At 43.8% G+C, this 17,046-nt stretch overlaps 1 protein-coding gene across 6 annotated transcripts in view; it reads left to right on the top strand.

Moving 5' to 3' along the window:
* LOC134980629 (mis18-binding protein 1-like) overlaps window positions 1-17,046 on the top strand; it is a 142,888-nt gene that overhangs the window by 30,532 nt on the left and 95,310 nt on the right. For 4 of the 6 annotated variants that reach the window (XM_063947530.1, XM_063947529.1, XM_063947528.1 and 1 more), the window contains 4 exons: window positions 5,969-6,255; window positions 8,905-8,978; window positions 11,889-12,019; window positions 12,090-12,180. In XM_063947530.1, coding sequence (XP_063803600.1) covers window positions 5,969-6,255; window positions 8,905-8,978; window positions 11,889-12,019; window positions 12,090-12,180 — 583 coding nt within the window. The remainder of the gene's footprint in view (window positions 1-5,968; window positions 6,256-8,904; window positions 8,979-11,888; window positions 12,020-12,089; window positions 12,181-17,046) is intronic. The other 2 variants (XM_063947531.1, XM_063947527.1) reach the window with 1 other exon arrangement.

Raw genomic sequence — 17,046 nt, 5'->3', positions numbered from 1 at the left:
AAAGTCCGGCAGTGCGCAGCATGCATGATGAGGAATGTGCACCCTGACACTTGTTCCCATCAGCAGTACAATTGATTAGCTCCTGTTGGGCACCCAAAAACAGTCGCATTTACCCCATTGTGTGCACACGTTGCACAAGATTTGACAGTTTTTTGAATTCTACATCATTGTATCCATTGGTGTGTGTCTCCTCATGCTGTGGTCCTAGCAGTGTGATGCCACTGTTCAATCTGTATTTTTGTCCTGTGGTGCTACTGTTACCTTGTTACTGCACATACCCCTGATGTAGAAGCCACGTGTTCCCTTTAGCAGTCTGCCAGGCTTAGGAGAATGATTACTCTAGTAAAGCTGCCGGTGAATGTTAATATGGTTTCTTTCTCATTGACAGAAGCAAGTTTGCACATTACTACAAGTCTCTCCCAGCTGATGTTAAATGAGACGGAGTAACATAAAGTCAGCTCAGGCCCTCACCATCAGGAGCAGAATACGGTAGATAGCCAAATCAGATATTGGGATTTATAGCCACTGTAAGGTTTAGTTCAGACACGAATACTCTTCCATCCATAATAAGTACCCGAGGAAGGTATTACAGGTCACTGCTTACATAAACCTTCTCAGGATCCTGGCTCTTGCCAGTATATGGGTTTGTCGCATGTTTCATTGGCATTCACGTTTATTACCTATGTAACTTCAGCAAACGAGAGGTCAGAACATAAGTTTCCATAGTCTAAGAGCCTAAACACTAATGGTAGGAAATCTAGGTGCATATGTACGAAGACTGAAGAAGTGATAAAGTGGAGAGAGATAAAGTACCAACCAATTATCTCTCTGCTTTATCACTCTCCAAGACATCGTACGTTTGCCTCCTAGTTTCACGTCCTTACGGTAACCTGCAAGTAAAGACCAGGTATGTTATAATTGTTCTGCTGAATTGATCATATATAGTCCTCCTGTGGCACAGCTCCAGTTCCCCTGTACCAGCTATGTTCTATGGCTCCAGCCTCTAGTGCATGTGCCAGGAGCCTTTAGAATGTGTTGTCAGTGATCAGAGCTACCAGGGTCTATCCTCTGTATGACTACAGTATAATGTGTACTGTTAGCTGTAATCTCAGCAATGTTATCGCCCCCAGCAGATGCATTGTAGGAAGTCTCCAAAGGGAACTAGTGTGTGGAGATAGATAGATCACTTTAATGTCTGCTATTATACATTACCCATAATGAGGTTCCCGTGCAACTCTTGTAAATGCTGCTCACTTGTTGGGGACCTTTGGAAGGGTGTTAAGGGGAGACATGAAAATGACATGTACTTGTGCTGCACTGCTAATAGGCTCTGTATAAAGCTATTTTCAGCATAGCTATAATATGTACATACAAACTACTGCATCTTAATGTGAATTAACGTCTTAGTCAAGTAATGGCTTAGTTCACGGCTTATAAGCACAGTCATTAACACCTGGAAAGTTTCTTTAATATGCAATATAGAAAAAAGTCCTTATACATTTTAAATAATGACACGTTTCTTCACCATTCACTGGTGATTTCATCAGAGGAGTAAGCTAGAAAGGAAAGTTATCTAACATTCTATGGGGGAGATTCAAATGTTTGAAAAGTCGGTTGGGTGTCCGTTTTTTTTTTCTCCTAACATTTGAATCTCCCCCCTACCTATGACTGCCTGCCTGCTGGGAATTCCCACTGTATAGTTCCATGGTAATTTAGCCCAATGTGTCTGGAACTAGAATTACTGAGATAGCTTCTTACCTAATCTTCTTTAAAGCCTGGTGAAGAAGTGCTGGGAAAGGAAACCTATCTACAGGCTATAAAGTGGTTTACAGTATGTGTAAAAGAACATGGTATAATCTAAACTAAATTCCTATGCAACTGCTGTCTCCCTGGACCAGACCACCGGATCCCCTGCCGCTAAGCCTTCCGCGTGACTGTTGGCCCTAGCAGCAGGGTGACTTTCAGGTAGTTGCTCGCCTTCAACATTTCGCCCACGTGTGGGTGGAACCTGCCGGGATACTTGGGTGACGGACCTCATTTCCCAAGGATACCGGCTGGAATTCCAAGCCCTCCCTCCTCGGATTTTTCAAGTCTGCTTACCAGCTTTACCCGCAGCAAAAGTTACCTTGCAAGAGGCTATCCAAAAACTTTTGTGGACAGGGATGGTAGTTCCAGTACCTCCTCCGTTACGCAACAGGGGGCTTTACTCCAGTCTTTTTGTTGTTCCCAAACCAGATGGTTCAGTGCACCCCATCTTGAACCTGAAGTCTCTAAACCCGTGTCTGCGGGTGTTGAAATTCAAGATGGAATCCCTGCGGGCAGTGGTGTCTGCTCTGGAGGAGGGGGAATTTTAGCTGCTCTAATTTTCTTTTTCTTTTCTTTTTCTTTTCTTTTTCTTTTCTTTTTCTTTTTTTTTTCTTTGTTACATTCCTTGTACTGGAATGACACCACCTTCCCGTCGGATTTAAATGCTTTGAAAGCATGCCTCCTTTTAATCCATTTGTTCCTTAAGCTTTTTGTTTAGCCATATTGGTTTGAATTTAATACTCCTTCGTTTGCTGTCCCTGGAAATGAACATATGAGTGTACTTATCGAGCAAAGTTTTAAATGCATCCCACATTTCAGCCGTATTCTTACATGAAATAAAATTTCCCAATCAATGTCCTTTATTGCTTGTTGAAATTAGCTTTTCTAAAGTTGTCTTAGTTGGACCCTTGTAGTGTTTATGAAAACTGATTTAGAATGTGACCATATTATGATTACTATTTCCCAAGGTCTCCCCTAAGTGTCAGATATAATCTTCACATTATTAGTTAGTACTAGATCCAGTATAGTCCTAAATCTAGTTGGTTCCTCGATTACCTGAGACATGTAGTGATCTTTTAGCACGTTTAAGAACCTGTTACCCCTAGCTGTATTTACAGTTTTGGTGTTCCAGTTTATGTCTAGATAATTAAAATCCCCAATGATTACCTCCATCAGTCCTGCAGCTTTTTTGATTTGCTGCAAGAGTTGTAATTCATCAGTCATACTAATATCTGCCGGTTTGTATCATGTCCATATTAGTAGCTTTTTTATATCTTTCCCCCCACTCGAAATTTCAACCCATAATAATTCCACATTATCTCCAGTCCCTTCGTAAATAACCTCTTTTTAAATACGGTTTTAGGAATGGCTTTACATAAAGAAATACACCCCTTCCCTTTTTATTAGTCCTATCGCTCCTGAAGTGAGTGTATCCCTCCAAATTTGCTGCCCAGTCGTGAGAATCGTCCCACCATGTAGCCGTAATGCCTATGATATCATATTGATCTTTTAGTGCAATAATTTATAATTCCCTTCATTTTGCTTGTTAAGCTTCTTGCATTTGCAGGCATACACTTTTTAGTTTAGTAATTCCCTGATCTGTATGTTTTATTGTTGGTATCGTTTCTTTGGTTACTTGAGGTTCCCTTGTTTTACTGTTGCTGACTATTTCTGTTAAAGGGGTCGATTCTATTCGGCAACTAATGAATAGCGCCGGGAATTAGCTCCCGACGCTATTCAATTCAGCAACTAGTTACGTCGGCGATGGCCCGTTCTCGCCGACAAAACAGGTTGAATTGTCGGGAGAACGGGCATTCTCCGACTTAACTCCCCGGCGCGAGGCTGATTCCCGACAGAATCAGCCTCGCGCCGGCCGCGAGGCAGCACTTTTGACGGGTTTCTCTGCTCATCCCCCGGGGATGAGAGAAGAATTCCCGACAATTGCAGGTAATTAGTTGCTGAATTGAATAGCGTCGGGAGCTAATTCCCGGCGCTATTCATTAGTTGCCGAATAGAATCGACCCCAAAGAGAGTGAGAGCAGCTACTATGTGTTTACAAGTATTGCAAAGGTGAAAAGTATTACATTGATTAAAAAAAAAAAAATCAGTGCTACAAAGTACTGAAATAAGTTTGTAGAATGCACCTGCTCTCTCTTTCTTTAACGGCATTCGGCATTGTCCCCAATTCTTCAGCTCAAGCAAATGAACCCAACATCGTTCTCCCCTGAAGGGACACATCCACCGGGACGTTAATGGCTGGTGCAGTGTGACTGCATGTTAAGACCTGGTTGCTTGTTTCTCTAGATTTACCCCAGGGGGTATATTTACTACAATTCGATTTTGGAAACCATTATATGAATCTTCAGAATCGATGGAAATCTATTCTATTTGGAGTTTAACTTTTTGAGTTGAATTTATGAAATCCCTTCCTAAATAGAACCTCAAATCCCCACTGAAATCCCTAGTAAAATAGAATAGAACTTCCTAATTGCTTCCTATTCGTCCAAATGTATCACATGTACACTAAAAGGGACGCTCTCTCTACATTGTTTTATACTTGAAAACATAACTGAAATTTGTGGTAAAAAAAAATAATAGAATTAAATAATAAATAAAACATACGGATGATGTAGATGGGAATAATCTTACTCCTAATCTGCCTTCAACTTTGTGTTCACATAGTCCGTTTTTGGACAGAAAAACCTGTCTGCTCCTTGTTTTATTGCATAATTTGTCTTTCTTTTTTTTTTTTTTTTTTTTTTTTTTTTGCATGATTATGCAGTAGACGGCAGCAGAGCACAGTGTCGGACATATTTGCAATATTATAGAAAATGCCTTTTGGAAAAAAAACCAATCATGCACTTTATCATGGATTGGGTGGCTATATGTGCATCTTTATACTTATGTCCAGCAGGAGTTTGTGGATTTGACAATGAAGTCAGAAGCCAAGAGCAACAGCCATAACCGAAATAACCTTTTTTGGGGGAAGGGGAATGAATTAGAACAACATATTAACATTTACTATTACTTGCTTTATTGGCACATACCAGTATCTTACACAACAACTATCCCTCTGGCAATTGTCCAACAAGTGTTTTTGCCGACCGTTACTTCACTCATGATCTTAAATTTCTATATATTTTCCTGCAAAATAGCACAGAGAACAATATTGGGCTATCGCACAATAATGGATTAAGTTTGTCTATAAGCATAAATATGTGCACTATTCAACTCATTAAAGCTGCTGATTGTGCTCCGATTGATCCTCCATGGTTATCTCAGTCAGGTGGGGATTTTCTTTGTGTAGGTAGGTGCACAACATACCATAACCTTGGGCATCCTTTAATGCTACTTCCACACTACCCTACATGCTTTTGAGTACTTAAAGTCTTCACTATCCATTCCCTATCATTAGAATGGATTTAGAAGCCAAAATCGAATGTCTAACATTCTAAACATTTTGGATTTTGAGCTTCAATTTGGAGTTCGATTTCAAATCGAACTTTACTAAATGATGGAATTTCATGTTGTTCTATGGGGAAGACATCAATGTTTTTTCAGAAAATCAATTTCTATTGGGATGTGAGTTGAGTCTGCCTTTTTAGAATCGATTTGACATTTGATTTGGTCTTGAGTAAATCTGTTCAACCCAAATCGAATGGAAATCAAATTGAAACAGAATGTCAAATCCCTTGAATTTCAAAAATCGAAGTTTAGTAAATTTTGCCCATGGTGTGCTTGTCTCTCCATCTGGAGCAAGATCCAGAAATGACAGCTGCATGTTTCAAACTTGTGTCGTTGATGGGGGTTCCTCTCCCATAGACCGCCCTCTAATGTACCCCAAACAGAGGAAAAACTTTCTCTACATACATTCCATTAGACAGGGAAAGACCCTGATGTCAATGCTGTCGTCTTTTTTCTGTTGTGGAAGCACAGGTTGGGCACAGTAGTAAAGGCATGTCAGTAGTGAAAGAATAATCCATAAATGTGCGTAAGGGTTGGGTATGGCTGCGCTCGCCACAGGTTCTTTTCTCACTCTATGGGTGTCGTGGACACTCATGAGTGGGAATAGTCCCTGTCAATCGGCATGCCGACTGTTGGGATTTCGGCATCTGGTCACATAACCGCTTCCCGTGTCTACATGTCCTGTATTTTTCCCCAGAAGCACGGAGAGAAAAGACGGAGCATTTGAAAGAAAACCGAAGCAGGAATTTGGTGGCCACAGAAGGATGTAGACCATCAACGGCAATCCATGCCAATGAGAGAACTTTGGAATCAGATAAACCATCCTCAAAGAGTCGGCTAGATGTACAGCAGCCATATGTGGATCATTGCAAAGAGCCCCGTGATCATCTCTTGGGACCAGCAAAAGCAGACATTCAGCAGAAGCAAATGGCCAATGCTCCAGTAACTGCCTCTATACCTAGTGTTGACACGTTGAGAGAGAAGGTATGAGATGATTGGTAGAACTGTGCTATGAGTTGTACGATTATTGAATACATATGTATTTTACTGTGGATAGGATTCTGAGCGTGGCTGGAGAAAGCCTGCACCCAGTTCCACTCACCCACAGTATAGCAGCCAGGATTGTTCCACTTCACCCCATCCCCCTTTCTCTTTATCATTGGTATAGAAGCAGCCTTCTCCAAGCCCCCACCACAGTATAGCAGCCAGGGGCAACCCAGCTGTTTGCTCTGTAGCAGAGGAGGCTTCTGCACCGTAGTTTCCAAGGGCGTGAACCCTCCTTCCTCCTATCACCAACTTCCCCCTGCCGGTATGTGTGCTGACATTCACTGCCCGACAGGAGGGGGCTTCTTTTAAACCACCAGTGATCACACTGTCTTTAGGTGAGTGCATGTGGGACCTAAACATGTACCTTCCCATCCAGTAAATGGAGCCTGTGTGGATTTAAATTCTTTGTAGCTTCAGCAAAGCAACATATCCACCCACATAAACCACCCTCCCCACTAAAAGAAAAGTCTAGATCCACCCCTGCTGTGCAGCCTCTGTAGCGCTGTGGGTTGCTTTTCTATCTCATCACTGCAACATGAGCATCAACACCAGGTAACACGTGAGGGGGCAGCCTTGGGCAGGGGTGTGGCGGCGCAGTCACAGAGGGTGGCTCGATCTGTCACCCATTCATGTGACTACGGGGCGCACATACACAGCCATCCTGGCTCCCTTTTCCATACTACTCTGTACCATCCCTTTCTGGCCTGTACAGCAAGAGGAGGCAATCTGTGGCTCTCTATGGCTATGGTGCAGGTATTACAGCCAGTTAGAGTGGCCAATACCGGAATCCCAGCTTAGTTTTTACATGCCGGGCAGCGATGAGCTTCCTCAGGAGGCTCAGATGCTGCCCGGCTTCCCCTGGCTCCGGTTAGGTGCACTGCGCAGCGTGACATGAAGTCAGAGGTCTCGCTACGCAGCCAGCCACCCGCCTGACCTCACCGCCACACTGCGCTTCCCGACTTCCTGAGAGACCCGGCGGTGTCCCTCCCTCCCAGCCAGATTGTGGTGTTATCTGGGCTGGTCAGGACAGGAAGGGGCGGGACACACTGAAAAGCAGGGAATCCCGGGATAATTTTTTCAATACCGATACCCGCGATTGAGAAATAATGGCCTGGTATTGGCCACCCTAGACCCAGGCTTACCGATGGTTACTTCTTCTGTGTAGTTTATATTTTATTTTATAGATAATCGCTCAGGTTGTACATCTGGATGTTAGAATAGAGAAAGCCTTTTACTGTCGGCTTGCTGGGCATTGCATTATTATTATCCTTTATTTATAGCTCTACAACTAGAGGACAACAGCCCGGGTCCTGCAGGATGTGCTGTGAGTCAGAGTCCTGTGTGTGCCTCAGCTAATACTGAGGAATGGTATTGGCTGAGGTGCACACAGGACTGACTCACAGGGCTTCCTGCAGGACCCGGTCATTTCCTCCAGTGGCCGTATCTGCTGTCAATCACCTCCTTTCCCCCAGTACTGCCCAAACTGCTTTCTACCCTTAGCCCCTCCATGCCCCCAGCACTTTCTGCCCCTAACCCCTACTTGCCCCGAGTACTGTCCCAACTGCTATATACCTTTACACCTTCCATATCCCTATCACTCCCCCCCAGTAATGCCTGGCCCTAACCTCTTCCTTGCTGCCAGCACTGCCCCAACTGCTATCTACACATACCCCCTCCATACCCCTAGCACTGCCTGCCCCTAACCCCCTCTTTCCCTTGTGCTGTACAAACTGCTATCAACCTTACTCCCTCCACTTATCCCCCAGCACTGTCCTATCTGCTTTCTGCCTTCATCCTCCAGAATGTGTGATGGGAACCAGAATTAGTGGAGTAGGACCCCAATTTTTTAAAGTGAGGGGTCCCTGGGACCTGCAAATTCTTTCACTTTCATGATGGAAACTGATCTGTCAAAAGACTGGCCAGTCCATTTGCAGGAGCGGTCTCCACCAGTTAGTGTAAAGGGGGTTCTGACTAGATTGCTTAGATTTTAAGCATGATCACTGTGTGTACACCCCACAGCGATAGCGATGCTAGCTGGTGATAGATTGGCCTGCCATGCAGGCCAATCTAGCAGGTCGCAAACGTCACCCGCTGGGTGAAATGAGCGGTCCCCCCGCACGCTCAGCACACACCGCGCTGTGCTGAGCGGTGGGAGCGATGTGTGCTGAGCGGTTCGCTCAGCACACATCTCTCCCACATCGGCCCGTGAATACGGGCCTTAACTTTGTCTGGCATGTGCGCAGTGACCAATTTCTTTATATGCTGAAATCCGCATTGTCCAACCGCTATCTCATTTGCATGCGACCCAGCCCTATTATCTAAACTGCTAGTCTTCTGTTTACATCGATCAAAGTAGTCTAAATTAATTATATAGTATGTGTGTATTGTTTAAAAAAAAATGTCCTGCGGTGATACTGCAATACTGGGTTTAGTGAGGGAGGGGGTAGGGGAGTATTCGGGAATAGGCACTAAAATAGTTAACTATGTGAAGTTGAACCTTCTCATTTATAATGCATGTTCTTTGTATAGATCTTTATCAAATTATCATTTACAATGTTTCACACTATTGGTCCTAACTGGTTCTAGGAGAAGATCACCCTAAGCGAATGGATTGTGAAAGGTGTCGAGACCAGAGGAATATGTGTAGAGGGAAAACGTGGGTAAGTTTGCCTTTTGCACCGTTTTACCCCTGGTAAAATGTAAATTTCATATATGAAGGGATTTTTCAATTCCCTTTTAATAAAAAAATTAAATAAAAGCCTGCATCCTTCTCCTGTGTGTGGATTTTATTTTATTATTGGCTCATGAACTTTCAAATGTAAAATGAATCTTCCTTTCTTAATTTGATAAATGAAGGCCACAGTATTGAACAATTAATTCAGATTGTTAGGACTGTAATTTTGCCTGCATTCAATATGATATCACAGCTTTCAATAGAGTTGCCTCACATTAAAGCATGACTCTAATGATCTTGGCGTAGTAGCATCATTACTCATCCTGTTAAGTCATTAGTGTGATAACTGTTATCAACCTGTTCTGCTGTCATCTTCTGACCAAACTTTGAAGCCTACGAGGTACAAACAGTCAACTCCCACCCAGTTTGGTCACCTGTGTTTGTGGCCTGATAAGGCAGTGATTGAGTTTATACTGTATGTGGCTAGCATTGGTCATGAAGTGGGTCAGTGGTCTTTGGAAAATTGATAGGTGGCATTTTATTGGTTCTGCTCACAGGATGACTGCCACCACCTTGTAATTATATCCTGTCAATCACCTTTCCATAATAAGTGAACGTCTAGTTAGTCCCTCACTCTGTGTAAGCTATTCACCCTCCCACTGAATGGCTGGATCTTAGGTGTGTGATCACCATGTTTCTACCAGCTTTCGAGAATGGGGAAATTGTTGGAGGTTTTCATGGTTGTTCTGCTCTTTATTCGAAGGAGGTTTATCCACTTCTTTTTGGACCTCTTTCCCATGGCAGTAAAAACTTATAAGCTTCACGAGAACTTCCTGTATAATGCTCTTGTAAATTTCTCAGTACATTCCTTATGGCAGAAGTCCAGTTGTGCATTGAATGATAGCCCGTCAGAGTAGTACGTATGGTGTAATAGTTAGCATTCAAATAAATACAAAGTTACACTAATTGGCGCTACTTAAAGTGTTCAGAGATAACAATAAAACATCCTTACATAAAACACACCGCTTCAGGTACAATTCCAAAGGTTGACTGTAACTAAAATAGAAAGGAACAAGAAGGAGGAGGACCGGAATGTCCAAAAGCGTTTAAGCAGGGAACTCTTTTTGGTTTCGGATATAGCGCCATATGACTAGGTGTTCATAGGTTCATTGAGCAGCCGCCAAAGTATCTAACTCCTTTGGTGACTATGTTCTTATCCATCTTGCAGACCCATCAGTAGCTATTGGAGCAGAAATCCATTGTTAACACCTGGTGGTGTTATATGTTTGTCTTATCTATGTGAGTGCATTTTTTATTAAATGTGGTTTTTTTTTTAAAACCGTTATTGCACCATGTGTCCTACCTTTTTTAAGCTTTCAGTATATGAAGATATCTTCATCAGAACCAGTCTTTGAAGTACTGCGAGACCTTTTGATGTCATTATTACATGCTGATTTCATTCTCCTTATGTGAGTGGGACCAATAAAAGTAATTGCATTTCATCCTTAAAATGGAATTGCACAGTTTTGTTCCTTTCTATTTTAGTTATAATCAACCTTTTGAATTGTACCTGAGCCAATCTGTGTGTTTTATGTAAGGATGTCTTATTGTTTTCTCTGAACACTTTAAGTAGCGCCAATTAGTGTCACTTTGTAGTTATTTGGGTATTCAAAGGGCTAGGTAAAGGCTCTTCTTGTAGTGACCCTAAAGGCTGCCATTAATATAAGCGCACTGCAAGTCTTTTATCCATTTTGTTAATGGTTAGCATTACTGCCTCACAGCACTGAGGTCATGTGTTTGATTCTCACCATGGCCCTAACTGTGTGGAGTTTGTATATTCTCCCTGTGCTTGCGGTGGTTTCCTCCCAACTGAAGGGCATTATACAGTATGGTTCTCCAGTTTCCTCCCACAATCCAAAAATATATACTGGTAGATTAGTTGGCGATAGACCAAAAAAAAAAAAAATAACCGTAGTGTGTAAGTGTGTGCATGTGCCTAGGTCTGACTAGATGGGCCAAGTGGTTCTTATCGGCCTTCAAATTCTAATCCAGTCTTACCTCCTCCCATCCCACGGTTTTAGGTCTTTCCTACTGTAGCTATGCTTTTTTTGTGTGTGGTGGTTTTTTTTTTAAATCCTCTTTTATGACCATGGAAATTTGGTTTACCTGTCTGTGGATATCTTATTAACACCTATTGTTGCTATGATTTTACATGATGACCTTACATAAGTACCATATATCAATGGACTGCTACTTGCATCAAGATCTTTTTGATTATCAAGATACGTTACTTTTATTTTATTTCTCCATTTTGATTGTCTGTTATTCTTGTTTAAGTTTATGTATGTGTGAATAAACTCAAAGATTTCTCAATAAAAAAAAAAAAAAATCTTGTAAGCTTCATAGGGTTTTATTCAGTTCCAGTCGGACACTGCCGCCTTGTTGGAAAGATGACAGTTTTCAACTGCTTCTGGGTGGAAGGGGTACAACCTATTTAATGGCGGCCCTTTTTTTCCGACCGGTCTGGAAATCCGACTTGTTGGAATGCCCGCGGATCGATCTACGTATATTGTTGGAAGCGTGGCCAAACCAGACAGGTTTTAGCCCCGTTTCCGACCATGTCAATCCGACTTTTTAAAAAAAAGTTGGATTGCCATTGTCTGGAACGGGCCAAACCTGTCTGGTTTGGCCAGCCATTGAATACACTCATCTGATTCTTTCCGTCGGAAAGTATCAGACATTAATTGAATACACCCCATAGTCTTTGACATGACAGACTAAATGCTCCAGTATGTTAATCATGGTATGATCTCCTAGTGCCATAAATGTTATATCAAGCATTACGAAGGCTTTCACTGTTGATGACCAAATGATTTTATATTATTTTGCTTCGCAGGGATTCTGACATGCTGTACTGGCATAGTAATATCATTATTCATCGAATCCAACAGACACAAGTAAAAACATTAACTGGCCGAGTGTATGAGTTGCTAGGAAAAGCAGATACTGCCTCCATGCTTCTAGCAGGTATGTTTTTGAAACCAGAGGACGTGAGAACACGATCTGGGGCATTATAATCAGATGTTTGTCTTGACAGGTTATCCCACATGGCTGGTGCAGAAGTTTGCTAATGGATTTCCTGAAAATTGGAAGAAGTATGTCTGCTATTTTTGTGAAACAACCGGAAGGTTAGTTTGTGAATAATGCATTAAGGTTACTGTGACGTCTGGTGCTTCTTGTCAATGAAGGTTATTGATCGCGGGTCCATAAAGCCATAGCAGCCGGTCAGATGCTTGCTTTCATTGTCTGTCTAACTTACAATAAACAGATGAAAGCTATTCACTGATTAATTGCCTTTGTTCCAGTGCCGATTGGTCCCTCTGAACAACCTTCAGACTGAGGATTATTTAATGCATGAACATTGTTCCCAAGTTGCATCCTATATCCTCATCGCCACCACACTTCTCTTATGTTTTTGCTTTAAGTCTGACTTATTTGGGTTTCCAATCTTTATGCTTTTAGAAATCTTTCTTAAGTAGTGTTCCCGACCGAACGGGGCACTGCTCTGACATGTGGGCAGGGCTTCCCTGCGTGTGCAACCGAAAAAATAAGATTTTACTTACCGATAAATCTATTTCTCATAGTCCGTAGTGGATGCTGGGGACTCCGTCAGGACCATGGGGAATAGCGGCTCCGCAGGAGACGGCACAAAAGCAAGCTTTTAGGATCACATGGTGTGTACTGGCTCCTCCCCCTATGACCCTCCTCCAAGCCTCAGTTAGGTACTGTGCCCGGACGAGCGTACACAATAAGGAAGGATCTTGAATCCCGGGTAAGACTCATACCAGCCACACCAATCACACCGTACAACTTGTGATTTGAACCCAGTTAACAGTATGATAACAATGAAGTAGCCTCTAAAAAAGATGGCTCACAACAATAATAACCCGATTTTTTTTTTTGTAACAATAACTATGTACAAGTAATGCAGACACTCCGCACTTGGGATGGGCGCCCAGCATCCACTACGGACTATGAGAAATAGATTTATCGGTAAGTAAAATCTTATTTTCTCTAACGTCCTAGTGGATGCTGGGGACTCCGTCAGGACCATGGGGATTATACCAAAGCTCCCAAACGGGCGGGAGAGTGCGGATGACTCTGCAGCACCAAATGAGAGAACCCCAGGTCCTCCTCAGCCAGGGTATCAAATTTGTAGAATTTAGCAAACGTGTTTGCCCCTGACCAAGTAGCTGCTCGGCCAAGTTGTAAAGCCGAGACCCCTCGGGCAGCCGCCCAAGATGAGCCCACCTTCCTTGTGGAATGGGCATTTACAGATTTTGGCTGTGGCAGGCCTGCCACAGAATGTGCAAGCTGAATTGTACTACAAATCCAACGAGCAATAGTCTGCTTAGAAGCAGGAGCACCCAGCTTTTTGGGTGCCTACAATATAAACAGCAAGTCAGACTTTCTGACTCCAGCCGTCCCGGAATTATATATATATATATATATATATATATATATATATATATATATATATATATATATATATATATATATATATATATATATCAGGGCCCTGACAACGTCTAGCAACTTGGAGTCCTCCAAGTCCCTAGTAGCCGCAGGCACCACAATAGGTTGTTTCAGGTGAAACGCTGACACCACCTTAGGAAGAAACTGGGGACGAGTCCGCAGTTCTGCCCTGTCCGAATGGAAAATCAAATATGGGCTTTTGTAAGACAAAGCCGCCAATTTTGACAATCGCCTGGCCGAGGCCAGGGCCAACAGCATGGTCACTTTCCATGTGAGATATTTCAAATCCACAGATTTGAGTGGTTCAAACCAATATGATTTGAGGAATCCCAACACTACGTTGAGATCCCACGGTGCCACTGGAGGCACACAAGGGCTGTATATGCAATACTCCCTTGACAAACGTCTGGACTTCAGGAACTGAAGCCAATTCTTTCTGGAAGAAAATCTATAGGGCCGAAACTTGAACCTTAATGGACCCCAATTTGAGGCTCATAGACACTCCTGTTTGCAGGAAGTGCAGAAATCGACCTAGTTGAAATTTTTTCGTGGGGCCCTCCTGGCCTCACCCACGCAACATATTTTTACCACATGTGGTGATAACGTTGTGCGGTCACCTTCTTCCTGGCTTTGACCAGGGTAGGTATGACCTCTTCCGGAATGCCTTTTCCCTTAGGATCCGGCGTTCAAACCGCCATGCCGTCAAACGCAGTCGCGGTAAGTCTTGGAACAGACAAGGTCCCTGCTGGAGCAGGTCCTTTCTTAAAGGCCGATGCCACGGTTCCTCTTGGAACAGACATGGTACTTGCTGAAAGCAAATCCCTTCTTAGCTCCCGAGGCCATTAGTCCTCTGTGAGCATCTCTTGAAGTTCCGGTTACCAAGTCCCTCTTGGCCAATCCGGAGCCACGAGTATAGTTCTTACTCCTCTATGTCTTATAATTCTCAATACCTTGGTTATGAGAAGCAGAGGAGGGAACACATACACCGACTGTTACACCCACGGTGTTACCAGGACGTCCACAGCTATCGCCTGAAGGTCTCGTGACCTGGCGCAATACCTGTCCCATTTTTTTTTTGTTCGGGCGGGACGCCATCATGTCCACCTTTGGTCTTTCCCAACGGTTCACAATCATGCGGAAAACTTCCCGATGAAGTTCCCACTCTCCCGGGTGGAGGTCGTGCCTGCTGAGGAAGTCTGCTTCCCAGTCGTCCACTCCCGGAATGAACACTGCTGACAGTGCTATCACATGATTTTCCGCCTAGCGAAAAATCCTTGCAGTTTTGCCACTGCCCTCCTGCTTCTTGTGCCGCCCTTTCTGTTTACGTGGGCGACTGCCGTGATGTTATCCCACTGGATCAATACCGGCTGACCTTGAAGCAGAGGTCTTGCTAAGCTTAGAGCATTATAAATTCGCTCTTAGCTCCAGTATATTTATGTGGAGAGAATTCTCCAGACTTGATCACACTCCTTGTGTGACTGCTCCCCAGCCTCTCAGGCTGGCCTCCGTGGTCACGAGCATCCAATCCTGAATGCCAAATCTGCGGCCCTCTAGAAGATGAGCACTCTGTAATCACCACAGGAGAGACACCCTTGTCCTTGGATATAGGGTTATCCGCTGATGCATCTGAAGATGCGATCCGGACCATTTGTCCAGCAGATCCCACTGAAGAGTTCTTGCGTGAAATCTGCCGAATGGAAGCGCTTCGTAATAAGCCACCATTTTTACCAGGACTCTTGTGCAATGATGCACTGACACTTTTCCTGGTTTTAGGAGGATCCCGATTAGCTCGGATAACTCCCTGGCTTTCTCCTCTGGGAGAAACACCTTTTCCTGGACTGTGTCCAGAATCATCCCTAGGACCAGCAGACGTGTCGTCGGAACAACTGCGGTTTTGGAATATTTAGAATCCACCCGTGCTGTCGTAGAACTACTTGAGATAGTGCTACTCCGACCTCCAACTGTTCTCTGGACCTTGTTCTTATCAGGAGGTCGTCCATTTTCTTTGAAGACGAATCCTCCTTTCGGTCATTACCTTGGTAAGGACCCGGGGTGCCTTGGACAATCCAACGGCATCGTCTTGAAACTGATAGTGACAGTTCTGTACCACGAACCTGAGGTACCCTTGGTGAGAAAAGGCAAATTTGGGACATGGAGGTAAGCATCCCTGATGTCCCGGGACACCATATAGTCCCCTTGTTCTTTGCTATCACTGCTCTGAGTGACTCCATCTGGATTTGAACCCTTGTAAGTGTTCAAATTTTTCAGATTTAGAATAGGTCTCACCTAGCCTTCAGTACCACCATATAGTGTGGAGTAATACCCCTTTCCTTGTTGTCGGAGGGGTAAATTTATTATCACCTGCTGGGAATACAGCTTGTGAATTGTTTTCAATACTGCCTCCCTGTCGGAGGGAGACATTGGTACAGCAGACTACAGGAACCTGCGAGGGGGGAAACCTCTCGACATTCCAATCTGTACCCCTTGGATACTACTTGTAGGATCCAGGGGTCCTGTACGGTCCCAGCGTCATGCTGAGAACTTGGTAGAAGCGGTGGAGGGCTTCTGTTCCTGGGAATGGGCTGCCTGCTGCAGTCTTCTTCCCTTTCCTCTATCCCTGGGCAGATATGACTCTTATAGGGACGAAAGGACTGAGGCTGAAAAGACGGTGTCTTTTTCTGCAGAGATGTGACTTAGGGTAAAAAACGGTGGATTTTCCAGCAGTTGCCCTGGCCACCAGGTCCCATGGACTGACCCCAAATAACTCCTCCCCTTTATACGGCAATACATCTTTGTGCCGTTTGGAATCTGCATCACCTGACCACTGTCGTGTCCATAAACATCTTCTTGCAGATATGGACATCGCATTTACTCTAGATGCCAGAGTGCAAATATCCCTCTGCGCATCTCGCATATATAGAAATGCATCCTTTAAATGCTCTATAGTCCATAAAATACTGTCCCTGTCAAAGGTATCAATATTTTTAGTCAGGGAATCCGACCAAGCCACCTCAGCTCTGCACATCCAGGCTGAGGCGATCGCTGGTCGCAGTATAACACCAGCATGTGTGTGTATACTTTTTAGGATATTTTTCAGCCTCCTATCAGCTGGCTCCTTAAGTACGGCCCTATCCGTAGATGGTACCGCCACTTGTTCTGATAAGCGTGTGAGCGCCTTATCCACCCTGAGGGGTGTTTCCCACCGCGCCTTAACTTCTGGCGGGAAAGGGTATACCGCCAATAATTTTCTATCGGGGGGAAACCCACGCATCATCACACACTTCATTTAATTTATCTGATTCAGGAAAAACTACAGGTAGTTTTTTCACCTCACACATAATACCCTTTTTTGTGGTACTTGGAGTATCAGAAATATGTAACACCTCCTTCATTGCCCTTACGTGTGGCCCTAAAAGAAAATACGTTTGTTTCTTCACCGTCGACACTGAAATCAGTGTCCGTGTCTGTGTCGACCGACTGAGGTAAATGGGCATTTTACAGCCCCTGACGGTGTTTGA

This window comes from Pseudophryne corroboree, chromosome 12, assembly GCF_028390025.1.
Source record: "Pseudophryne corroboree isolate aPseCor3 chromosome 12, aPseCor3.hap2, whole genome shotgun sequence".
Taxonomy (NCBI): Eukaryota; Metazoa; Chordata; class Amphibia; order Anura; family Myobatrachidae; genus Pseudophryne; species Pseudophryne corroboree.
This window is presented reverse-complemented; position numbering and strand designations above follow the sequence as displayed.